This window comes from Achroia grisella, unplaced genomic scaffold, assembly GCF_030625045.1.
Source record: "Achroia grisella isolate CSIRO2021 unplaced genomic scaffold, CSIRO_AGI_Agris_v1 utg2138, whole genome shotgun sequence".
In the NCBI taxonomy this organism is placed as follows: Eukaryota; Metazoa; Arthropoda; class Insecta; order Lepidoptera; family Pyralidae; genus Achroia; species Achroia grisella.
The window spans coordinates 36138-57161 of record NW_026712712.1 but is presented as its reverse complement, the minus strand read 5'-3'; the positions used below and the strand labels follow the sequence as shown (position 1 = coordinate 57161).

Sequence of the window (21024 nt, the reverse complement as noted above, 5' to 3'; positions counted from 1 at the left end):
ATAAGACAAAAAACAAAATACTTTTTATTAACTTTAACCTACTGTAAAATTGCTTATGAGTTTAATGTACTTGTCAAGGTAGGTCCTAAAAAGGACTTGTATCCAGAGCCATAAAACGTAATAAATAAAAAAGTTTGTTTTCACTTATTTTAATTTCAAAATGTAGGCCAGTGTTGACTATGTCTCCTTATTCCCTCATAATATAAGCTAGTCAATTGCAAAAGTCTTCAAGTGTACAGCTGAAGATGTTTTCGACTCATTGGTGATGAGACAATCAGTCGGAATAGAATCGTTATTTGTTAGATATGGAAGTATTTGTATGTATTGTTATTTGTATTAACTATACACTAGAAGTAGTCCCTGACTTGCTCTGTGTGACATATAAGTATGATTTCCTCTTCAAATTAATACAACGACAATTATTGAGTAAACATACAAACTCACTTTCATATTTATATAATATTTAATTATAGCACCTATGAATTTGTCATGATATACGCGGAAACAAACGAAACGACTAAAACTATTAAGTAAATAGATTGATCAAGTTCTTTACGATAATTTCGAGTTACATTCTCACAACTAGTTCTATTATTACATTCAGTTACAGTCTCATTGCAATTCATAAGTTCAGTGTAATTCATCCATAATGTAAGGACTCATTACAATAGCTTGAAAAAAAAATATTACCATCATATTATATAATGGTATACCAAATAACTTTTGCATATTAAAACTGAGTGTTGCCTACAGAGTTAGCTCTAGATTATCTAAATCTCTATATACTGTCAAAAGGAATGCATAAAACTGTAAAAAAAAAACATATATACGAATAAACCATGTTTAACAATTTTGTATAGACAACGTGCTTGGTTTTAAAAACAAAATATTGTAATATTATGCCAAAAATTATTTAGCGGAATAAAAAATCAGTACAGATTCAGAAAACTTTAGTAACCACTATATTGTACCAATGAGTATCTTGTTCAGTACAATAATATAATATTAATAATAATTTTTAAGATCCGGTCAGTGCAATTCAGAAACAAAGTTTGGCCACCAAATCAGCTATACATATAGCACCTATATATAGAACTAGACTAGTGCTAAAATCACAAAGATTATGTTTTATCAGGTGCCTTCTGTCTTATTGCACTCGTACTAACATTGCATATTGTCAATAAGCGCACAGCCTAGCCTAACACTAGGGCTAAAAATATAAATTTAGAGTATAAATTGTATAAGATTTAGTTATATTGACTATATACTGTGGAGAATTTACATGAGAAATTTATATACATATCTTTATTCGCAGCGAACTCAGTAAATAAAGAACAATATTGATGCAAACATATATTGTAATGAACATAAGTATTTGTATTTCCGCAATGGTTAGAAAAATTTGGGAGTCTACTGAATCATTACACCACTGAGGCATACGTAGTAAACACCCAAATATTTGTATCCTGCGAGAATCGAACTCGCGACAATGCGAAGAAAGACAATGTACTAAATCTATTTGCCACCGAGGCCGTCGATAATAATAGACTCTTGCTTAATATACTATTGATTGATACTGAATAGTGAGAATAAAATATATATCCCACTTTAAATTAATGGCATTCACATTAGTGGTTCTATAAGCTGTTGGGTGTGGTGTTTTAAACAAGGCGTCGGAACTAATGGAAAGTGCTAGTAGTCACTTTAATAGATACTTATATAAATAACGGCTTTTAATATTATTTAATTTATTGTACTGTAGTATAAGCTTTTATTTCCACCACCCAACAATGCCTCTCAGTCATTCAAAGATTCAGGAAGAAATTCCTCATTTAGTATTATGTCATGTCATTCCTCTCCTTCCTTTGTAATGAGTCTGCCTTTGTACTAAATTTATTTTTAACATTGTGATGTCTTTTTATATTAAGATTTACTATTTTTATATTAATGTTTACTATGCAAATAGACGTTTTATAAGTAGTATATGTAAATTATTTTTATTCGTGTTTAGTATTGCCACAGATAATATAATATTTATTTATTTCTACGCCTTTTTTTATTTCTCTAGTTCATTCTAGCGCTATCTACCACATTATGTCTTCTCTAACCAAAGGTTGTCTGGAAGTGATTGCTTATGTGATAAGACCACCTTTTGTACCTTATTACTTCTGTTTATGTTCTTTGTAATTTACTTCTGGTGTAACAATGAGTAAATAAATAAATAAACAATAATTTTATATATTATTTTATTTCTAAGTTATTGTTATTCTAAGACTGTCAGCCAAATAGAAATTGTACAAAAATGCATTATAGGGCATTGAAATGGAGGTGGAGAGGAAGGTATGGAGGCATGATATCCTAATCCTCAGGTACCCGTTTCAGGCGTCACATTGATTCGGGTATGAACGTGATGTTTATACTGTATATAATAGGCGACGTTACCACGTCACCAAGCTGCCCGTCAGCTGGTTGGCCATTCCAGTTAGAAAATAATCAGTGATTGCAGATGTAGGGTCAGCCCTATCATTGCTGAAACTAGTTTTGTACGAATGGAAAGCGTAGTGATGTCGGTCATGCGATACATAATTTACCAGAGAGATGAGCGTTTTCGGACCACGTGCACGATTCGCGAAATTATTCACTTGTTTTCTCTAAAATTCTAGGTGTACTTACATAGTGTTTGATGAGATACGTTTTTTATGTAATTCTGATATTGTATAACTTTCTTTTCGTTGATATAAAAATAACAGAAAAGTTTTATTGCATACCGACTTCTTCTAGATTTGTTTTGGTACCTATATTCGTCTATCGTGATTTATGAGATAACATATTTGATTTAAATTGTAAATATATGCATTTAATTAATAAATCATATACATATTTGTAAAATTTATTTATTATATTTGGGATAATGAAACCTAATAAAATAGAAGCAGTTGCATACACGTTTTGATCCACTATCAATTATTTAAAGATTTCATAGATAATATTAATATTGTTATATTTATTTTTATAAAAACGATAAACTCAAGTTTGAATACTGAGTATGTATATTGGTGAATAGCCCATACTAAAACAGTACCTTTTATATAGTTTTTCTCTAGTATTTTACATAAATGCATCGGTACCACAATACCTATAGTTAAAGATACTGCCGTCAGTTAAGATTTTGAATTTTATAATTCCAACAATATTGAGTGGCATAAATAAAAATTTCCTGTCTGTTTCGAACATATGCCCATGAAATAGTAAACTACTGGCTAAGTATTTAAGTTAACTATTTACAGTAGAGTTCAAATGTTATTGTTTGATTGGAACTTGATTGGCCCCTTGAAATCATCACAAGTTAACAATGTTGGGTCAACAGCAATTGAAACGCACAATAGTTCAATCGAGATACATCAAAATATAACAATGAGGGCAGTTAAGACTGCTTTGAGATTTGGAAACATTGCAACACACCTTGAGCAATGTTAAGCTCTTTTGAAAAGGTAGTGTGGCATTTTGATAAGGTCATAGGGTATCAAAAATTTTACTGTATAAAAAATAAAGCTAATTAAATATCCATTATACTGCTGATCAAATAGAAATATCAGTCATGATCAAACCAGTTAGTGCGCTGTGTCATTCCACAATTGGGCGTTCGCGAGAGGAACCTATTCTGAACCAGTATTGTGCTACCATTTAGGTTCTAAAGTGTGAAATTACCAGCCATGCGGTGACTAACATCGTGATACCTAGTGAACCAATTTATCAATATAGTCCTTACAATACCAATAGAATACGAAACTTGTTCTGCGAGTGAGAACTCAATTTTGTTTGAAATATTGGGATGATTATCATACTTTGTAATCTATGGTAAAAGAAGATAGTCAGTTTGGAAGTGCTTCTTCCTATAGATGATCTAAGTACTCATGACGTTGGACTGGCATCTTATCACTTATAGTTAGGGGTGAATGAAGAAATTGTTTCCAATAAGACTTTTAATGTCAAATTTTATACATTCAGAGATTGAATCGAGAGTATTGTATTTTGTTGACTGACTGATGTGTTTGTGTATTTAATTTTAGTTTTGTTGTTAATATTACTGTGCTTTGTGCATGTGTATGCCTTAAACGTAAATAAAAAAATATCTATCTATCTATATATATGTATATATGGGGATACAAATTTCCCAATTTTAGACGGATACACATATGTAACAAGGTCAAAGGTTTGTCCAACCTTCCAGTATCGACAGAAAGAACGTCACAAGATAAAGTTTACGAGCCCTTTTGTTATATAATTAAACGATATTTAATTGTTGATCGAATTAGAGCGGGAGAATACGTCTCCATAAATGGACGGAAGTAGTTAACGATGACAGATAGTAAGTGGTCGTCTCGATTGTGACATATTGTCTTACGTGCTAGCGTTATGCACTCGCTCTATTTAATTAGTATTTACACACCGTTTACTACAGTTGAAGTGTCTTATTGATTGCAATATTGAGTGTTGTTTGTTAATTGTAGATGAAACGACATGAAACGTGCTAGTACGAAAAAGAAAGATAGTAAAAGATTTCATTTCTCGCTACGCAAAAAGGATTTAGCAGCTAGCGTAAGTGTCTAACATACCTAATTAACTAAATAGATAGATATTTATCCTTATCAATTTATTTGTATAGATATCGTATATATACCTACTCGTAGGTATGATGTATTTACAGAGATGTATTGTTTTCTGAAACGGTTAATACTGACGAAATATTGTACAGTATTTTTCTGTCGTATTATTTTTCAAAGTTCATCATTTATTTTTATCATAACTATTGTTAACTGTAACGTATACAGTGATATATCTTTTACAAATATTTGATAAATGACGTTTAGGAATTGCAATATCAAAATTATGCAATGCAATATTAATCGCGAGATAATATAATGGTACAAAATAGCCGAGTTTAGTGTTAAATATCGTAGATGTTAGGGTTATTAATAAAGGCAATGTCTTTATGTTCATAAATAAAATTGTACTGGCGCCCGAGACGTCCACTGCAGTGAAGTCATCGACGGAAATAATGCTCCTTATGAGCTCCTTATTAGTGTTTTAAGGACTTGAGGGTTAACACTTACAATAATTTGTTTAAAATAATAAAACAGTCGAATATTGGGATTTCTTTATATATTCATACTGTAAGAAACATTGTGCATTATAATATTGATAACAAGTTTAAAGAATATCAAAATGTTATATTACAGAATTTTTGAAGATGCTCTTCTACTATTACATATTCTGTATCTGTACTTAATCTTAAACGTATAGAAAAGATTTAATACATATTGTATTTGCAAATCACAATTTTTTGTAAAAAATCTGTCGTGATGCCTTAGATATAAGATTATATGGTGTGGAAATGGGTAAGGCGTAGTATTTTAGAATCAAATGCAGATAAATCAATATATTTTCAGGCATAAATAATGATTGATTGCATATACATAGTTATCGTAGTTTCCTGTGAAACACAACTATGTATAATATACTTATCCAATGCTTTGCGCTTTTCCTCGGAAAACACCCTATGGAAACATTTTAAGAGTGAAACCGTAAAATATAATTCATGTAAGCTGTATGGGAATTTAATACTATTCAGTTTGAGCTGAGGCGCTGTAACAATCACGCAGCACTCACCCTGAAGAAGTTTTTTTACAAATTAACATCCAATTAGAATTCAATATTTATAGTTAAGATAGTCATTGTCTGTCTGATCAGCTAATAATATAAATTGTAACATGCAGCTCGTGTTTATTTGAGATGTCTTTACTAGTCAACCCTGAGCGAGGAGACATGTTGACAGTTCGAAGAATTGTCTGAGGAGCCGCCCAAAGGTCGAAATTGTGCAATGACTCACAAGTGGTTTATTTAATATTTATCTCTTATGTGACACTGACAACTATCATTGTTTAATGTAATATAATATATAGAGTTACACGCGTCTTTGTCTGCTTTTTTTGGATAACAGATAGCTTGTATGTGTCTCCTTGATACAATGTATCTAATACCAAATTTAATTACGATCAATACTCCAGTTTTTTCATGAAAAGGCAACAAATAGACATGTAGACTTAGACGTAATCTGATATTTAAAATATTAATATACATTCAATTGCTTTTTAATGCAATATTGAATAATGAACACTTTAAATAAAGAATATGTAGGTATATTCTTTTATCTGTGCAACTAGTTAATTTGTGCTGTCGTTGACTTTGACAGATAATCATATTCGTCTTAAATTACTATACAATTATGTTTATGGGCGTTAATATTCCCTGAGAGGTTAATATGGTTAATAGCCTCCAAATATTAAATTGGAAATGATTTTTATAGGCTTTGGTACATTTGTGCCTATTGTCTTAGTACATATAAAAATAAGATAAAATGAAATTCTTTATTAAGATAAAATAACTTATGAACGCAAATAAAAGTTTTATCTATCTATCTATCCGTGTATCTATATGACAGAGCGGATTTCGGTTTTCAGAGTTTACTGTCACTTTTCATAAATTTAATATTTTTTACTACATAAATAATTATGAAATGAATTTTTTAAGATAACTCATAAAATAAATAAATTTTATGTGTACAGTATCTTATTAACTGCATTTTAAAATTATTTCAAGTTTCACATGTTCGTTTACTTTCTGATTGCCGAAAATAAAGTCATATAGTTAATTGAATTTGTATGAATACATATACAACATTATTGTTAATTATACCAACGAGATAAAATGTTACGTTGATGTTCAATTACTTATTATATCCATTGTACATAATGAATATTCGTCTGTCTGACATTATTCGATTGCTTGTTGCCATATTGGGTTACATTTGCTTTACTATTTTTGGAAGTCACTCATTGCTTTCTTCCTCGTTTATTTTTAGCATTGTCAATGTATTTAAATTGAGAGGTCCGGTTTCGAACTTTCGGATTTTTTTTCCGCAGGTACATGAACTGTGTTTTTGCGTAGTTTAATATACATTATTTATTATCAAGTGTGTTGAATAATATATTTTTTATATGTTAATATTATAAACGCGGAAGCGTGTCTATGTGTCTGTTTGTTAACTTTTTAGACAATGGAATGGATTTTAACTAAGTTGGGTGTTAAGACAGGAGATAGGTTATAATTAAAAAAAAAGCAGAAACCTAATTTAGATATTTGATATAAATATCTGAAATTGATTTCTATTTAAATTAGAATTAAGGTCTTACTAATAAGTTGACGAATCGACATTTATTTGGATTCGTATATAAAAGATTTTTGTATTAAAATGATCTTATCTCCATGAAAAACTTGTTCAAGTTGTTTCTTGTCTATATATCTTTACAACGTTACTATCTCAGAGCTAGATACATTTGATTAATTAAAAAAAATCTTGTTCTAGAATGATGAGCCGCCGGAGATTACATACTGCGTGGTGGGCGGCGAGGGTGGTCTGGCACTGCAGGCCGTCACACCCACGCACCCCATGCCCCCACAAGAGGAGTTGGACGCTAAGTTTGCCGAGCTGGTGGTAAGTGTCATTGAACTTTGTAGTACATAGAGAAGGCGCGTCTTAAAACAGGAGAGCACGAGACTCAATTTGACCCTTAATTTTTTGTTTACTATGTGTAATTACGTAGTGTGTGCGAATTATATGTACTCGTATACTAACTGCCCATCCTGCAACCGCAAACGTATGCTAACATATATAAATTTAAACCGAATCTTCTCTTTATGTGTATGGAGATTTTTATATCTATTTATTTTCCGTATGATTGATCCGTGTTACCTGCCCGCGCCTTCGTCCCGTCGTGAAATTTAACTTTTTAAATGAAAGTAGATAAAGTTTCTTTGATAAAAGTAGCATAAATTACTCCTATAACATTTGCTATCTGAGAATGAAAGTTTCGTCAAAATCGGTTCAGCCGTTTCAGAGATTAGCAACAACAAACTGAAACAGTCGGCAAACATTTTATTAATAAAATTTTTGACGTATTTAGTGAAAAGCTGTTAATTTGATATTACAAACGGATACAACAATTTTATTTATTTGTATTGATTACGTACTGACGAAAGCTTAAGAACTCAACTTTGATAGCTAGCTTACTTGAATAATGAGCGTACTTATCCACTTATTGAAATAATAAGTACGACTTACAGATTCAGTTTGTAAATTTCAATACCAATTGACTAAGACTCGAACTTATTAAAATATTAATGTTTCTTTAATATGGATGTGGACTAATTTAAAAAGATATTTAATACTTTTTCATTATACTTCTGGACTATATCGTTCTGATGTAACGTTTTAAAAGCAAATATACGAGTAGAGTTGTTCCTAGTGCCTATTTATGTCCGTGTCTTGAAACCTCGAGACCTGTGGGAGATGGCATTTTAATTATTACAATGAGAGAGCCTATGTATAACAATTACTACTTTACCAAGAAGAACCGTGTGTGGGTGGGAATACTGGATCTTATTTAGTTTGTTGACGGTGCTTTAGTAGTTTACCGCAACGCTGGTGGCGGGTTCGATTCCACGCAATACGCAAACATTTGTAGTCATAAGTTTGTTTATCTATATTGCTCTATCTGTCTTCTATGCATATTAACAAGATGGCGCTGTGCGTCTTTTCCTGGGTTGTTATTATTGCGTTAAATGCCATTCGTTTATTCGACTTTTCATGTAAACTGTACATAAGTGGATGGATGAGTTACGTGTGATAGTGTACGTAAACATTGTTACGACGAAAGTGAATTACGGGTGCAATCGGTTTGGCGTCAATGAACTTGATAAACTCTCTGTTTTATCGTTTCATCCGCAGCGAAGTTATAATGAATTATGACAGTCATTATCTTATATTGCAATCAATAATGTATTCATATTTATTTGTAACAAAGTATAATACCAATTTATTGGAGATATACATTCTATGATTAATTGATTACATGTTTGAAAATACTAACGAGAATAATATATAAACTGCACTAAGCAGGGACTGTTGTTAAAAATATTTTGTTTGTATTCTGTTGTTATTTATTTGTCATGTTCAAATAAAAAAATATTGTAATAGGTACTATAACTTCAATACAATATGTAACTATATTATTGAGATACAAGAGAGCTTCTGCAAGATGGGCAAATTTCATAAGGTTGAAATCCTTTAGTTGTGAAAACGTAACAGGCAGACAGACAGTTAAACACGCTCTTATTTATATTATTAGTAGGTTTCGTATTTATAATATGCGAAGTAATGGTTCATAGTAATTATTTGAAATAACTAAATAAGTAATGGACATCTCAAAACATAAAACGACCAGCTTTCATGATATTCTGATCTGGTAGTTAAACGCTAGTCTGCGTTCCCATCATTCACTCGTAGTGTAGCGACGTAATTTCATCATTGTTGTACGAAGTGCATTTCTGTTTTGTTACACAACTAACTACTTTAATCTGTTACTATTATCTCACAAAAGAATGCTTTAATCGCAACGTTTACATGTTTTGCTTATAATGAGTAGTACTACATTTAGATAAAATATGCATTCAAATCTTACATAGATATTTAAAGTATAGTCTTCTATAATTTCGATATTTTGTTTTAATTAATATTGTACACCTTTAGTGAATTATTAAATTAATTGAAAATAACCTGATTTAGATAATGTTTATTAGTTAGCTAAATTGCGAGCATCATCGTGGAGATCTTTGGGGGAGGCCTTTGTTCAGCAGTGAAACTCTTGCGGACTGAAATGATGATCATGATAACTAAGTAGTTATTTTTATTTAGTTTTCTAACTGTGAGTGAGCTCGAGATAAGAGAAATTCTAATTTTAAGTCTTCTATGATTTTCTCAAAACACTATATGGAAGTAGTACCTACTATTTAAGTACCACATTTCTGTATCTACTAATATATTAACGTATACTAATTTTTATAATACTCTTTTGTAATAAAAAAATATAACATTCATAAAAAATGTGATTAAGTTGGGCTTATCTCTGAAAGAGATTATCAATGTGTACTAATTACTGAAATTATTAAATTTTTAACATCTACTTTTAAAAATCTTTACAATCTATCCGAGGGTACTGTTTAGTCACATGTACTTACATTTATCTTGAATATAACATTTGAATTTATAGACTACTTTCACAGTAGTATATTGGCAGCCCTATCCGCAACGTGCTATGCGGATAGGGCTGCCAATATACTGTTGTGAAATATTTATAATACCTAAAAGGATATACCAAAATTATAATTAATTATTATTCCGTTAGTTTTATACGCAAATAAGGACTATTTGCGTATAAAATTAACGGAACTATATTTATAAAATAGATAAGTTCATATAATTATCGTATTACGTGGTAATATTGTTCTATTTAATTGAAATGTATAATCTCTGTATGATCACTCGTAATACTCCTAATCAGAAAACGAAAGTTAAGATCAAAGACATATAAAAAAGATTATACATATAGACTGAATTTAATTGAAGATATATACTGATAAATCATTCATTTTTTGTTTTCATAAGAGAAACGAGAGCATAGAAAATTCATTCTCCTTTTTATATTTAGGCATAATGCGCTATTTTTCTACACACACATAAACGATAGTTTGACCAAAACCGATTTGCCAAAATAGATCTAATAAAATCTAAGAAAACTATACTATATAACTTTTTTAAAGTACCTACTGACGGTAATGTATTTTATGGACTGACCTTGCAACGAGAATAAGAGCAGCATTAATTATTTAAATTTAATTTATATTCAATACTTCTATCCTGTTTATAATGTAATTAATCTTCCTTAAATAACAATTATGTAATTAGATGTGAAATGCAAATAAGTAGGTATTTCTTAAAGATTAATTAAGAGCATGGATGGTTACGTAAATGTATCTATCCTGTTTATTATTAATAGTTAAATTTATGACAATATGTAAATTTATTATACATCATGATATAAAAATTATATAACTTAATTACGTTGTATTTTATGGAACCATAATATGTCTAAATAAAGTCTGGTTCTCAATATTTATTATCATTCTCATCCGTGCATTAATGAAAAGACAATAAAACAAATCAATTCTATATCTAAATTCGCGTCTCGAGGATATTTAGGAAATTGCAATAATTATGAGAAAAAAATAAATATGAATGAAAAATAAAATATTAATATTATATAACTATAATATTTATATTAATAGTGAATTCATTAATTCGTTCAAAAACCAGAGAAGTCACAACAAAGAGTTCATATTACGAGAGTATTTCACTCTCGTAATATGAACATGTTACGCTGACCCCTAATAAATGAACAAGAAAGAAGCAGATTATGATACAGTGAATTTATTTCGTATACAGTTAATTATTTTTTGTTTTTAGAATTTGTTGTTGAAGTAGTAAAATATACAGAAATAATACTGTTATTTGTATTATTTTTGTGAACAATTAGTTTTGTTAAATTTCGTCAGACTTGTAATCTTACCTGAGGTGAGTACCAGATAACAAGTATCGAATACGATTGGCAAGTGACGTTTAATTTGATTTAGTACTCGCCGCTGGCTCTGAAATTACATTCTCGTTACTTCGAAATGTATATAAGTAATTTCATCGTATTTATGGTTTGTAATCATAAATGGACAATCTATAAATACTATAATTTTAAAGATATCTTATATATCGTTATTATTTTTGTAATGTAACTAGTTGATGCCTGATATTTTATCTACATGAACCATATAAGGATGTCACAATTGAATGTTCTGAGGCTTTAACTTTTAGGATTTTCTTTGTCAAATATTATCTAGAACAGGACCAACGATGAGACATTCACTTTCACGTTTATTGATTACAAGCTTCCTTATAATTATAGATTAGATTATGACTTGTAACGTATTATTAAAAGACAAAATCAATTAACTTCTGTTATCATTAATCAAATAGTTTACAAATTGGTCATTAAGTGCAAAGTAAATTGCTATTACCTGTCATTATCATTTTAATACTAATAAAGTTTGTAACTGTCTCTACTTATGTCCATTACTGGGTAATAATTATCATCTCACCTATTTTAGCTATAAACTAGCATTTTTTTATTTACAATAAGATACTCGTACTAAGGCAAAATAGCCTCTGAAATTTCGTGCCTGTCTGTAATAAGTTTTTTCAGCTATCGAATCTGTACTCTTGAATTACCTTCCTATTTTTTCATGAGATAGTCATTGTTACGTAAGGGTCACCTATTAGGCCGTACTACTTAGTCTACTATATACTGCATTATAAATAAATGCTTTCTGCATCTAATAAATAGGATTTTTACTGTTATTTCGTAGTATTAACAAGATTTCTAGTAGCAATGGTTCGACTTTATTTTCATTTTACTTGATTAAGATATTAACTTATCAACTCATAAAAGGTTTATATAGTCCAACAGTATTTAATTAACCGGCCAATCAAAAGTTAATGGTGATAAACTTTGAGATAAAAGGAAATTTCACTTGCATTGAAACTAGTTCTGGTTGCGGTCAACCGCCCACCTAAGTAATAACTTCTAATCATCTTACTCGTATACCTAATAATGCGGAACTTAATCCATTGCCTGTACTAACCACAGAGCATTACGTGAACTATGTTCCTTATACAATTTGTATGATGGGTGAAAATTGGCAGAATAATAGATCCAAAGATCATATGATGATCATATTCAACATGTATAGAAATACGAGCTTGAAAAAGCTCGTATTTCTATACATGTTTTTATTGTGGGGAACCTTTTATACGTAGGGGTTATGTATATAGATATTATAATACACAGAAGAATAAGTGACGGCATGGTGCATATCTTTAACGTAATTTTAACGTCCAACTATAAATAAAACACTATATATTCATGGTTATTTACTTAGTAAAAAAAATATTTTCACTACAGTTACAATTAGAGTACCAAATAATTATGTGTAACCTCAGTATCTGATATTCTCCTATTAGTTACTATTTTTGATACCACATTGTTGAAATTAATAAAGTCTAAGTAGAGAGACTTTATGTCTTGCGAATCCACTAGACTGTCAGAGGGGAGTGAGATAATACTATCTTGATAGGATATGCAATGACATCACGCAAATGGTGTCATAATCACCAGTCTTGAATGTAAAGCTGATTCAACTAAAGTAGAAGAAGAAATATAACAACAGACACAACAATTACCCCGCATGGTGCTTCATGATGTAACAATTGCTAGACTTTCACTTAAATGACGACTCAATGACAGATTAGTGGACTATACGATCTCCAGACTGGTAATGATGCAGTAGACGACTGTCGAATGTCAATGACCATAGTGTTATAGTGTCCACTATTATTGCCGTGACGAACGGCCGTCTGATAAGATTACGAATTGGTTTCTACTTGTGGATTTTGATAGGTCAACGACTTCGCTTCTTCCGTAGTTTCAATACTGAGCTTTAGACAATTTGCATAACTATTGGTTTAATACATTACGTAATTGAATATAAATTCATAATTATAATGATTCATAAAATTTCACAATTTGTAGGTCTTTCAACAGTAATGTCAAAAGTTTGATGTCAGTAATTTATTGGATACCATAAGCGTTAAGTTGTCACAGCAATAGATAGAACGTATGTAAATGAGCAAAATAAATAAAAGGAAGAACTACATATCAATTATCTTGTATCGTAATGCGTGGTCATCGATCATGATTTTTCTTTTTAAACGATTTGACGTTACACAAAAATGACCATTGTTTGCACTTTCTCCAGCCCCCCAACTGTGATCGTTGAGTGCTGGTGTCATGATTGGCACGAGTGTTACAAACTTATCTGCCAAATGAACAGTGTAATCATTATCGTCTGCGTGTCGATAAACGTCAATACGTAACGATTTTCACACTGCCATCAAACGTTGTGAAGACGTTTCTCTGCTGATTAGGCTTTACTGTTTCTTATATATTTTTTATGTTTGTTTACCAAGAAACAAACATTAAATTTTGGCACATAAATATATTATGCCAATGTTTAATATGCGCAGTTTACGATATTTGTTTATGCAGGTAACTATGATGTAATTTTAAGATTTCAAATTTACTTCCTGCGCCTGCGGCGTGAATTGCAACTTTGTATAAACTGAGAAGTTTGTATAATAATTGTATGAACCCATTGACTACAGTAATACCTCAAGATACTTGTAGTGGTGGTCACTTTACTGACAGTATTGAGCGAGTAATTGCAGTAATTTCTAGAATTTTGTGTGACTCGCCTGGATCTGTACCATCGTCTTGCATTTTTCTATTTATTATTACCTTCACTGTAATTATTATGTTTCGATTTAATTACTGTCCTACTAATATTAAACCGCCTTTTGTTGTTTGTAAGAAAGAGCAAAATACTTTTATTTCTTTTGTCTTATGCATTTTCTGTTATTAAGAGGCTTTGAGTAATGAATAAAGGTCATAATGACATCAATTTGTAATATGATGCTGCTATTAATGTTCATAGGTAACAACTTCCAGTCTCTAGCGAACGATAAGACGTTTCTAATACATAAAAAGGCAAAACAATCAGATTTTCTTTTAGATACAGGCAATACTATAAGGTTTGATAGCTAGACAGATTCTATTTACATATTATAAAAATAATTCTTAGCATAATACACATTTGCCTTTCAATAGTGATCTCATTAGAGAAGTAGTTGTATTTTCCAGATCATTGAGCAGTGGTTAATTAATTAATTTATTCATTAACCTTCAGGTAGTCACGAGAAGCCCTATTTCATATACAGGTGGCCGGCTTAGAATCAACTTTTGTAATTATTGTACCGTGCAAATTAAAGACACAACAATAAACAACTGTTAATGAAATATTAATATATATTGTTACATGTTTTTTATTTAATTTTTTAACTTTGATTTGTTAGACTGTTTTCTTTATTATTCTTAATTAACTTCTTGCTTTTAACCCAAAATATTAATCTTTTGGAGATTATGCATTCACAGCATTCTTTAAATATCAAATATATCAATATTGGTAATTATCTATGTTATAGAGTAATTAAATATCTAGTCTAGTGTATAAATTACATCCAAAAGTGTGTAAAAGGATATTATAATTACAAATTCGTCCTGTAGTAATGACGCAAAACAATTCAGCGTATACACTATTATGGAATCTTTACCGCAGAAGAAAAAAGCGGTAAGCAAATAAATGCATATTTTAACTATTCTCCCTACAAACTGTTATACTATATTTATACATATTTCATAATTTAATAGAAGTCAGGAATCTTACCGTTCTTGTTTAAATGATTCTAATTACTAAATTATCGTCTAACTAGACGATGTGATGCTATTTACTTACCTATTAAGACGTTTGACACCGATGCGCCTCATTATCTTCTTGTCAATAAGTCGTTCTGGTTTGCTTTGACCGTCTATGTATATATTATATGTATGTTTATATACATTTATTATTAAGATGTTATATAAATTATACATCGTTCTGTATTATTACAATTCGTGTAAGATTGATTTCTGTTTGTGTAGTAGTAAATATACCGTTGGTGTGAAATAATTTCTAGTTTGTTTGAAAGCTAAGTTCATGCTCAATGTGGTATTAACATCTCTGAGAGTTTCATTAATGTGTATACCTGGCAGAACTTTCTAGTTGCCCTAAGTTGCATGTTTAGTCAGAAAGTCAATTGGGTGCATTATTTATGCAGCAGGTTCAAGCTGTCTTATTTATTGGTCCTACGCTACAGTGACGGGTCAATTTACTATTTGCATGTAAACGTGTTTTTAAGAGTTTTCTAGTAAAATAACAGATAAAGTAACATAAATGAAACCACTGGAAGTTCCTTATTACTTGTAGTCTAAAATATTGCCGTGTTAATTCCTACTGTTAAACAAGATTTGCATATCAACTTATATACTTGAGACCAGCTATTTGGGTATTTCCTTAATATAATTTTGCTATTAATGTGTATATTTTGACATTTTCTATATTATGCTATTTTGCTAGCAATTTGATTTGCAAGCTGTGTTCTGGTTAAATGATGAGATATGGCAGTGATATTACAGAATACGATATACTCTTAATAAGGGCTTAGACCTGAGGAATGGATAATGGATAATAGGAGATAATAGGGCAGTCACAATGCAGTTCTTGACATTCGTAGTGTTACTTAGGCATACTGTTGACTGTTACATTTCTAGTAAAAGAAAATACAAATATAAAAGTTTAGTGCCCTTATTAATAACATGTATTTAAAATAGAGTTTTTTAAAGATCTATGTATTAAGATAAGGTCAACAGTCTCTATAAGTATCTACGCGTATCTAGTACACCATCAGTCTGTATTTAGGTGTTGATCAATAAATATTCAAACACATTTACATTAATAATACTTAGTGGTATAATCAGTTGAAGATAGATTATTAAAATGGTAGAATTTAAATCCATCGTAACTATCTAAAGAGCAGTAGGACGCAACAAAGGTCACGTGCCGACCTAAACCCAACATTCTCATGAATTCTGCATTCATTAATTGAATTGAATTAAGTTGTTGATTAATCGTCATTGACCCTGTACTTAATTACGTTTATTATTGTGACCGGTTTATAAAGCCTCCCTTATGTTGTTTAGTCTGTATTTACAAAGAGATAAACGTTAGGTTTAATTAACTATCTACTGGATTTCGAGTACTTTCTCTACTACATTTGTATTTACGTTTATTTGCTCTATCACAAAAAGTTATACCTCTAGACACGCTTTTGTAATAGTAATACAAGTATGTATACCCTAGTGTCTTTAACTATATCCAGTATAAGTACATAAAACATATCTTACACGCGTCTATGTCTGCACAAAGTTTCATCACTTACTTCTCTTTATTATGTATTATTTTTGTGCTTAAAGATAGTGTTGTATCTGTCCTCATACTTCAGTCTATTTTCATGACGGATTTTATTATGATTGGTCTAGCCGTTTATTCGTTAAAAGGTAGCAGACAGACACACTTTCGCGTTTATAATATAAAATTACCCTATTGCTATACATATAAGGCTGATGGTATTCATTTAGATGGTATAAGCCCTAAGATGTATCTTGTACATATGCAGTTACTTAAACTTGTCGTTTCTGTGTTATCGGCTCGTTAGTTGTCTCGCCGTAAGGTTATTTCGTTATCTACACTCGTTTGGTGAAAGTTTAAAGTACTATCAAATTTAGTATCCTTGTTGGACATATGAGAACTTTCTACAAATGAAACATAATTTAACATAGCCTCTATCCTTCTAATAATACTTATAAAACTTCTTTTGAATAACTATTATAATGTATTGCTGAAAACAGTTTTATTAAAAAAAAGCAATTTAAAAGATCTAAGCGTGCACACAGTGGCGGCGACATAATTTTCTACTATGTAAAGATTATGTTAAATTTCCAATCGATTTTGATCACAGTATGTTAAATTATTTTTTAGAAATTAAAAGTCTGGAGTTTCAGGGTGTTATTATTTATATATGTAAATGAGGACCATAGAAGAAGGTTATGCAAATTATAAATGTGTAGAGTAGATAATGCAAATAATTTAATTAATTTAAAATTAAATCGAAGGTATTTAATTTATAACAAACCCACATTTGGACAAGTCATAAATTAAATATAATTTAATGCAGCTCGGTATGTTTGGAATCCAACGTGGCGAGCCTATCGTCGTCTTTCGGATTAAGTTTTAGTTTGCTATTGGCGATTCCTTCATGGTAGTGTCATTCTAGAGGCTATAAAAGGTAGATATTTTAAAAAAATCCATTCCGCCATTTCTGTATAGTGATGGATTGTTGGTCATCATAATTTTTTTTATGTAGTAACTAATAGTAGTACCCTTTGGTGATAAACCATAATAAAATAATTACTAATTTATAAATAATTTTAAAATTAAGGAATAATCTGAATATTTATTTTTACTTACATTCTAACTATTCAATTATCAGACACTGCTACATAATGGTCCACAAAAATACAATGTTGAACAAAGGCCGCCGACCTGAGAGCATGCTAATGATGCCTTGATACCTGGCAGCTAATTACGCCAATTGCTCCAAGCATTGCACAGAAATGCGGATTATTCTCTCGATTCTATGTAGGACCGATTACCTACTGGAAAGCGGAGACGACAATGTCTAAAGTATTATAAATATTCCACACATTACTCCAGCAATTACTTTAAATAACCCTCGCCTCCTTGGCATAAAATGTGTGTAATTTGGATTACTTACTTGCTTGTGAACTATGTCGCGTTAAGTTAATAATTATAGCAGTGCACTTGTTTACATACCATTGTTTGATCTTGGTTTCAATTGACTCTGAAAAAGTTCATGAGAGCGGTGGTATACCATAAATGGGGGATAATGAGGAAACATCTATTATATTATACATTGTGTCATATTGTTTTATCCAAACTAGTGTTAGAAAGAGGAGAAAGTTCATTTTTTGTTTGTAATGAATACCTACAGGTAAAAAAATACTGAATATTTAAAAAAATATTTCACACATAAAAAGCTATATTATTAGCGAGTATCATTAGCCGTATTTTATTTTCATAACACGCCTTTTTGCTTCGCCGTAGTCGAATAGTTTGTCTACATGTTTGTGTGTTTATCACTCGCTTGCTTACTCAATATTTGTGAAGATGATAGGATGAAGGATTTCAATGTATATAATCCATTTAATTTCAATCATAATGCTTTTGACAAACTGCAGTAGCATATGCTGATGGTCGCTCTGTTCTCCCATATTTGAATTTAATAATGAATCTATATTATTGTAAACGTTATTTGAAAAGAATACGAGCTGAGTTTATTGTCACTTCTTCTAAGCTCGAAGCAATAAGCACTCCGAACTGATGGTAGATTTGACATATCATAAGAGTCTGTAATAGACCTACACGAATAATTATTATTATATTTTGATTTTGATATATGAAAGGTATGACAAGCCACAGAAATTCTGTGGCTCTTTATACCTTTCTAAATCTGACGGATAAAGTCGTAGCAATAATTAATGTAATTTGTAGGTATATATTGTATTTATTCTTTGTAAGTACTCACTTATGTATATTCAATAAGTAGAACATATTGCGGTCAAAACTGTGACGTCATGTAGGACAAGTGGCGAATACTTATCATGCCCTACCCGTCAAATGATTGAAATAGAAATGTATTGACCCGGAACTAGAACTTGCCGACATATATATTTATATATATATATATATATAGACATATATATTTATATATATATATATATGTAGATGACATAGATGTCAAATACTTAAACATATATGACACACGTTACCTCAAATTAACAAAATTAAAGCACATAATGTATAATGAGGTAACTTGCTATTTCCCCGCCTGAGGGTTACCGAAATCGCCGTCCCCCACTATTTATTAATTATAATAATAATAACCTGAGGACAATTCACATGGCGTCATGTAGTCCCAAGCTTAGCAGAGTTTGTGTTATGGGTACTACACTATTGATATAAATACTTTTTTTTTAAATACATGCATAATATTCATTGTAAATACACAATACTAATAACAATCATACTCATGTAAAGATAAATGTTGGTACCTACCGTATAATATAATCGGAAGAAAGTCGGTGTTTAAACTACGGAAGATCATCAAGGCCGTTAAAATGATTAGGACATATTATTAATTGAAGATTATTTATTCATTAATTTTGTTTTATTATTTAAGAAACAAATTGCTTAATAAGTTGATATTTGACTTGAAAAAATCGCGGTGCTTGCCGCTCGGGCCATGCGTGGTGTACACCGCATGTAACTAAATAAAAATATGTGACATGTATATATATAGTAATGACTTAAAATATCAACACATCACACGAGTTGTTTTCTATAATAAAACCCCGACCGTCTCGTCGTTAATAGCTCATCAAGCTGTTAAAGTGTTGACTGATTGAGCTGTCAGCCCGCTTTCTTTTAGGTACACAAATCGCGTTACATTTTCTTATTATAAAAATACAATATACTGAGTAGATTTTCTACAAATTAGTCTCTTTTTTGAGTCGTAGTTGTGTGTGAAATTGTGACTCGTTTGTAGGGTGGATATGGCATTATTATTGAGACTAGTGGACGCCCATTGATCGAAAATTGACCATAATTCATTTAAATTATAAGTTTGAACATTATGGTTCTATTGACAAAGACTATAACTTACGTGTGTCATATACAAGGTGGTGTAAAGTTTATTTTATTGCTAACATTTTTTTTAAACGTACAAAAATCCATTTGATTGTAGTTCATAAGTTTAAAAAAATGTTAGCATTCTGCACTGCTACTCTATATAAACTATAAGTGTGCGAATTATCATACACCTCTGGCCGTGCACTTTTAGTAAATAGGAGTACAAAGATTTTACGGCACGTATTAATATATTGATTACAAGAAGACATTACAACACGAGCATTATATGATAATTGTCATCTGTTAATGTACTCTTATGCAGCATTTTAGCTTTAAAGTTTTTAACTCCAATAATTTGGAAAATTTGACCTATGTCAGTAGTACAGCTGTGTGGTATGTTGTGGTAAATACTACTACCGATGACTCGTTTTTAAAACTAATTATTATGAAAGTGAGCCACATGCCGTCACCAAATTACTTTTATACAGTAAAATATATCTATATAAAAGGTTTCTCTTATAGTTTATGTATACTTCGTGATCCATACGAGATGACAATAAGTGAGATTTCAAATGACGTTGCTATTCTATGAGGATAATTACAATCTCGGAACCTACATACGTAACGGCTACTTCCGCGGTAACAACACAGTAAGGCGTGTCTAGTTAGTCGTTAGCCTTACTCGAGGCGATACAAATACCTGAGAGCAATTATATATGCCTAATTTGTCTAGACCTATTGCGAAGTAACTGTAGCGTT

General features: G+C 30.6%; 1 protein-coding gene across 1 annotated transcript in view; it reads left to right on the top strand.

Annotated features, from left to right (window-relative positions):
• Positions 1-21024, top strand: part of LOC131842144 (disheveled-associated activator of morphogenesis 1-like) — a 67165-nt gene that overhangs the window by 31237 nt on the left and 14904 nt on the right. Inside the window, exon 4 of the mRNA XM_059190665.1 lies at positions 7427-7555. Coding sequence (XP_059046648.1) covers positions 7427-7555 — 129 coding nt within the window. The remainder of the gene's footprint in view (positions 1-7426; positions 7556-21024) is intronic.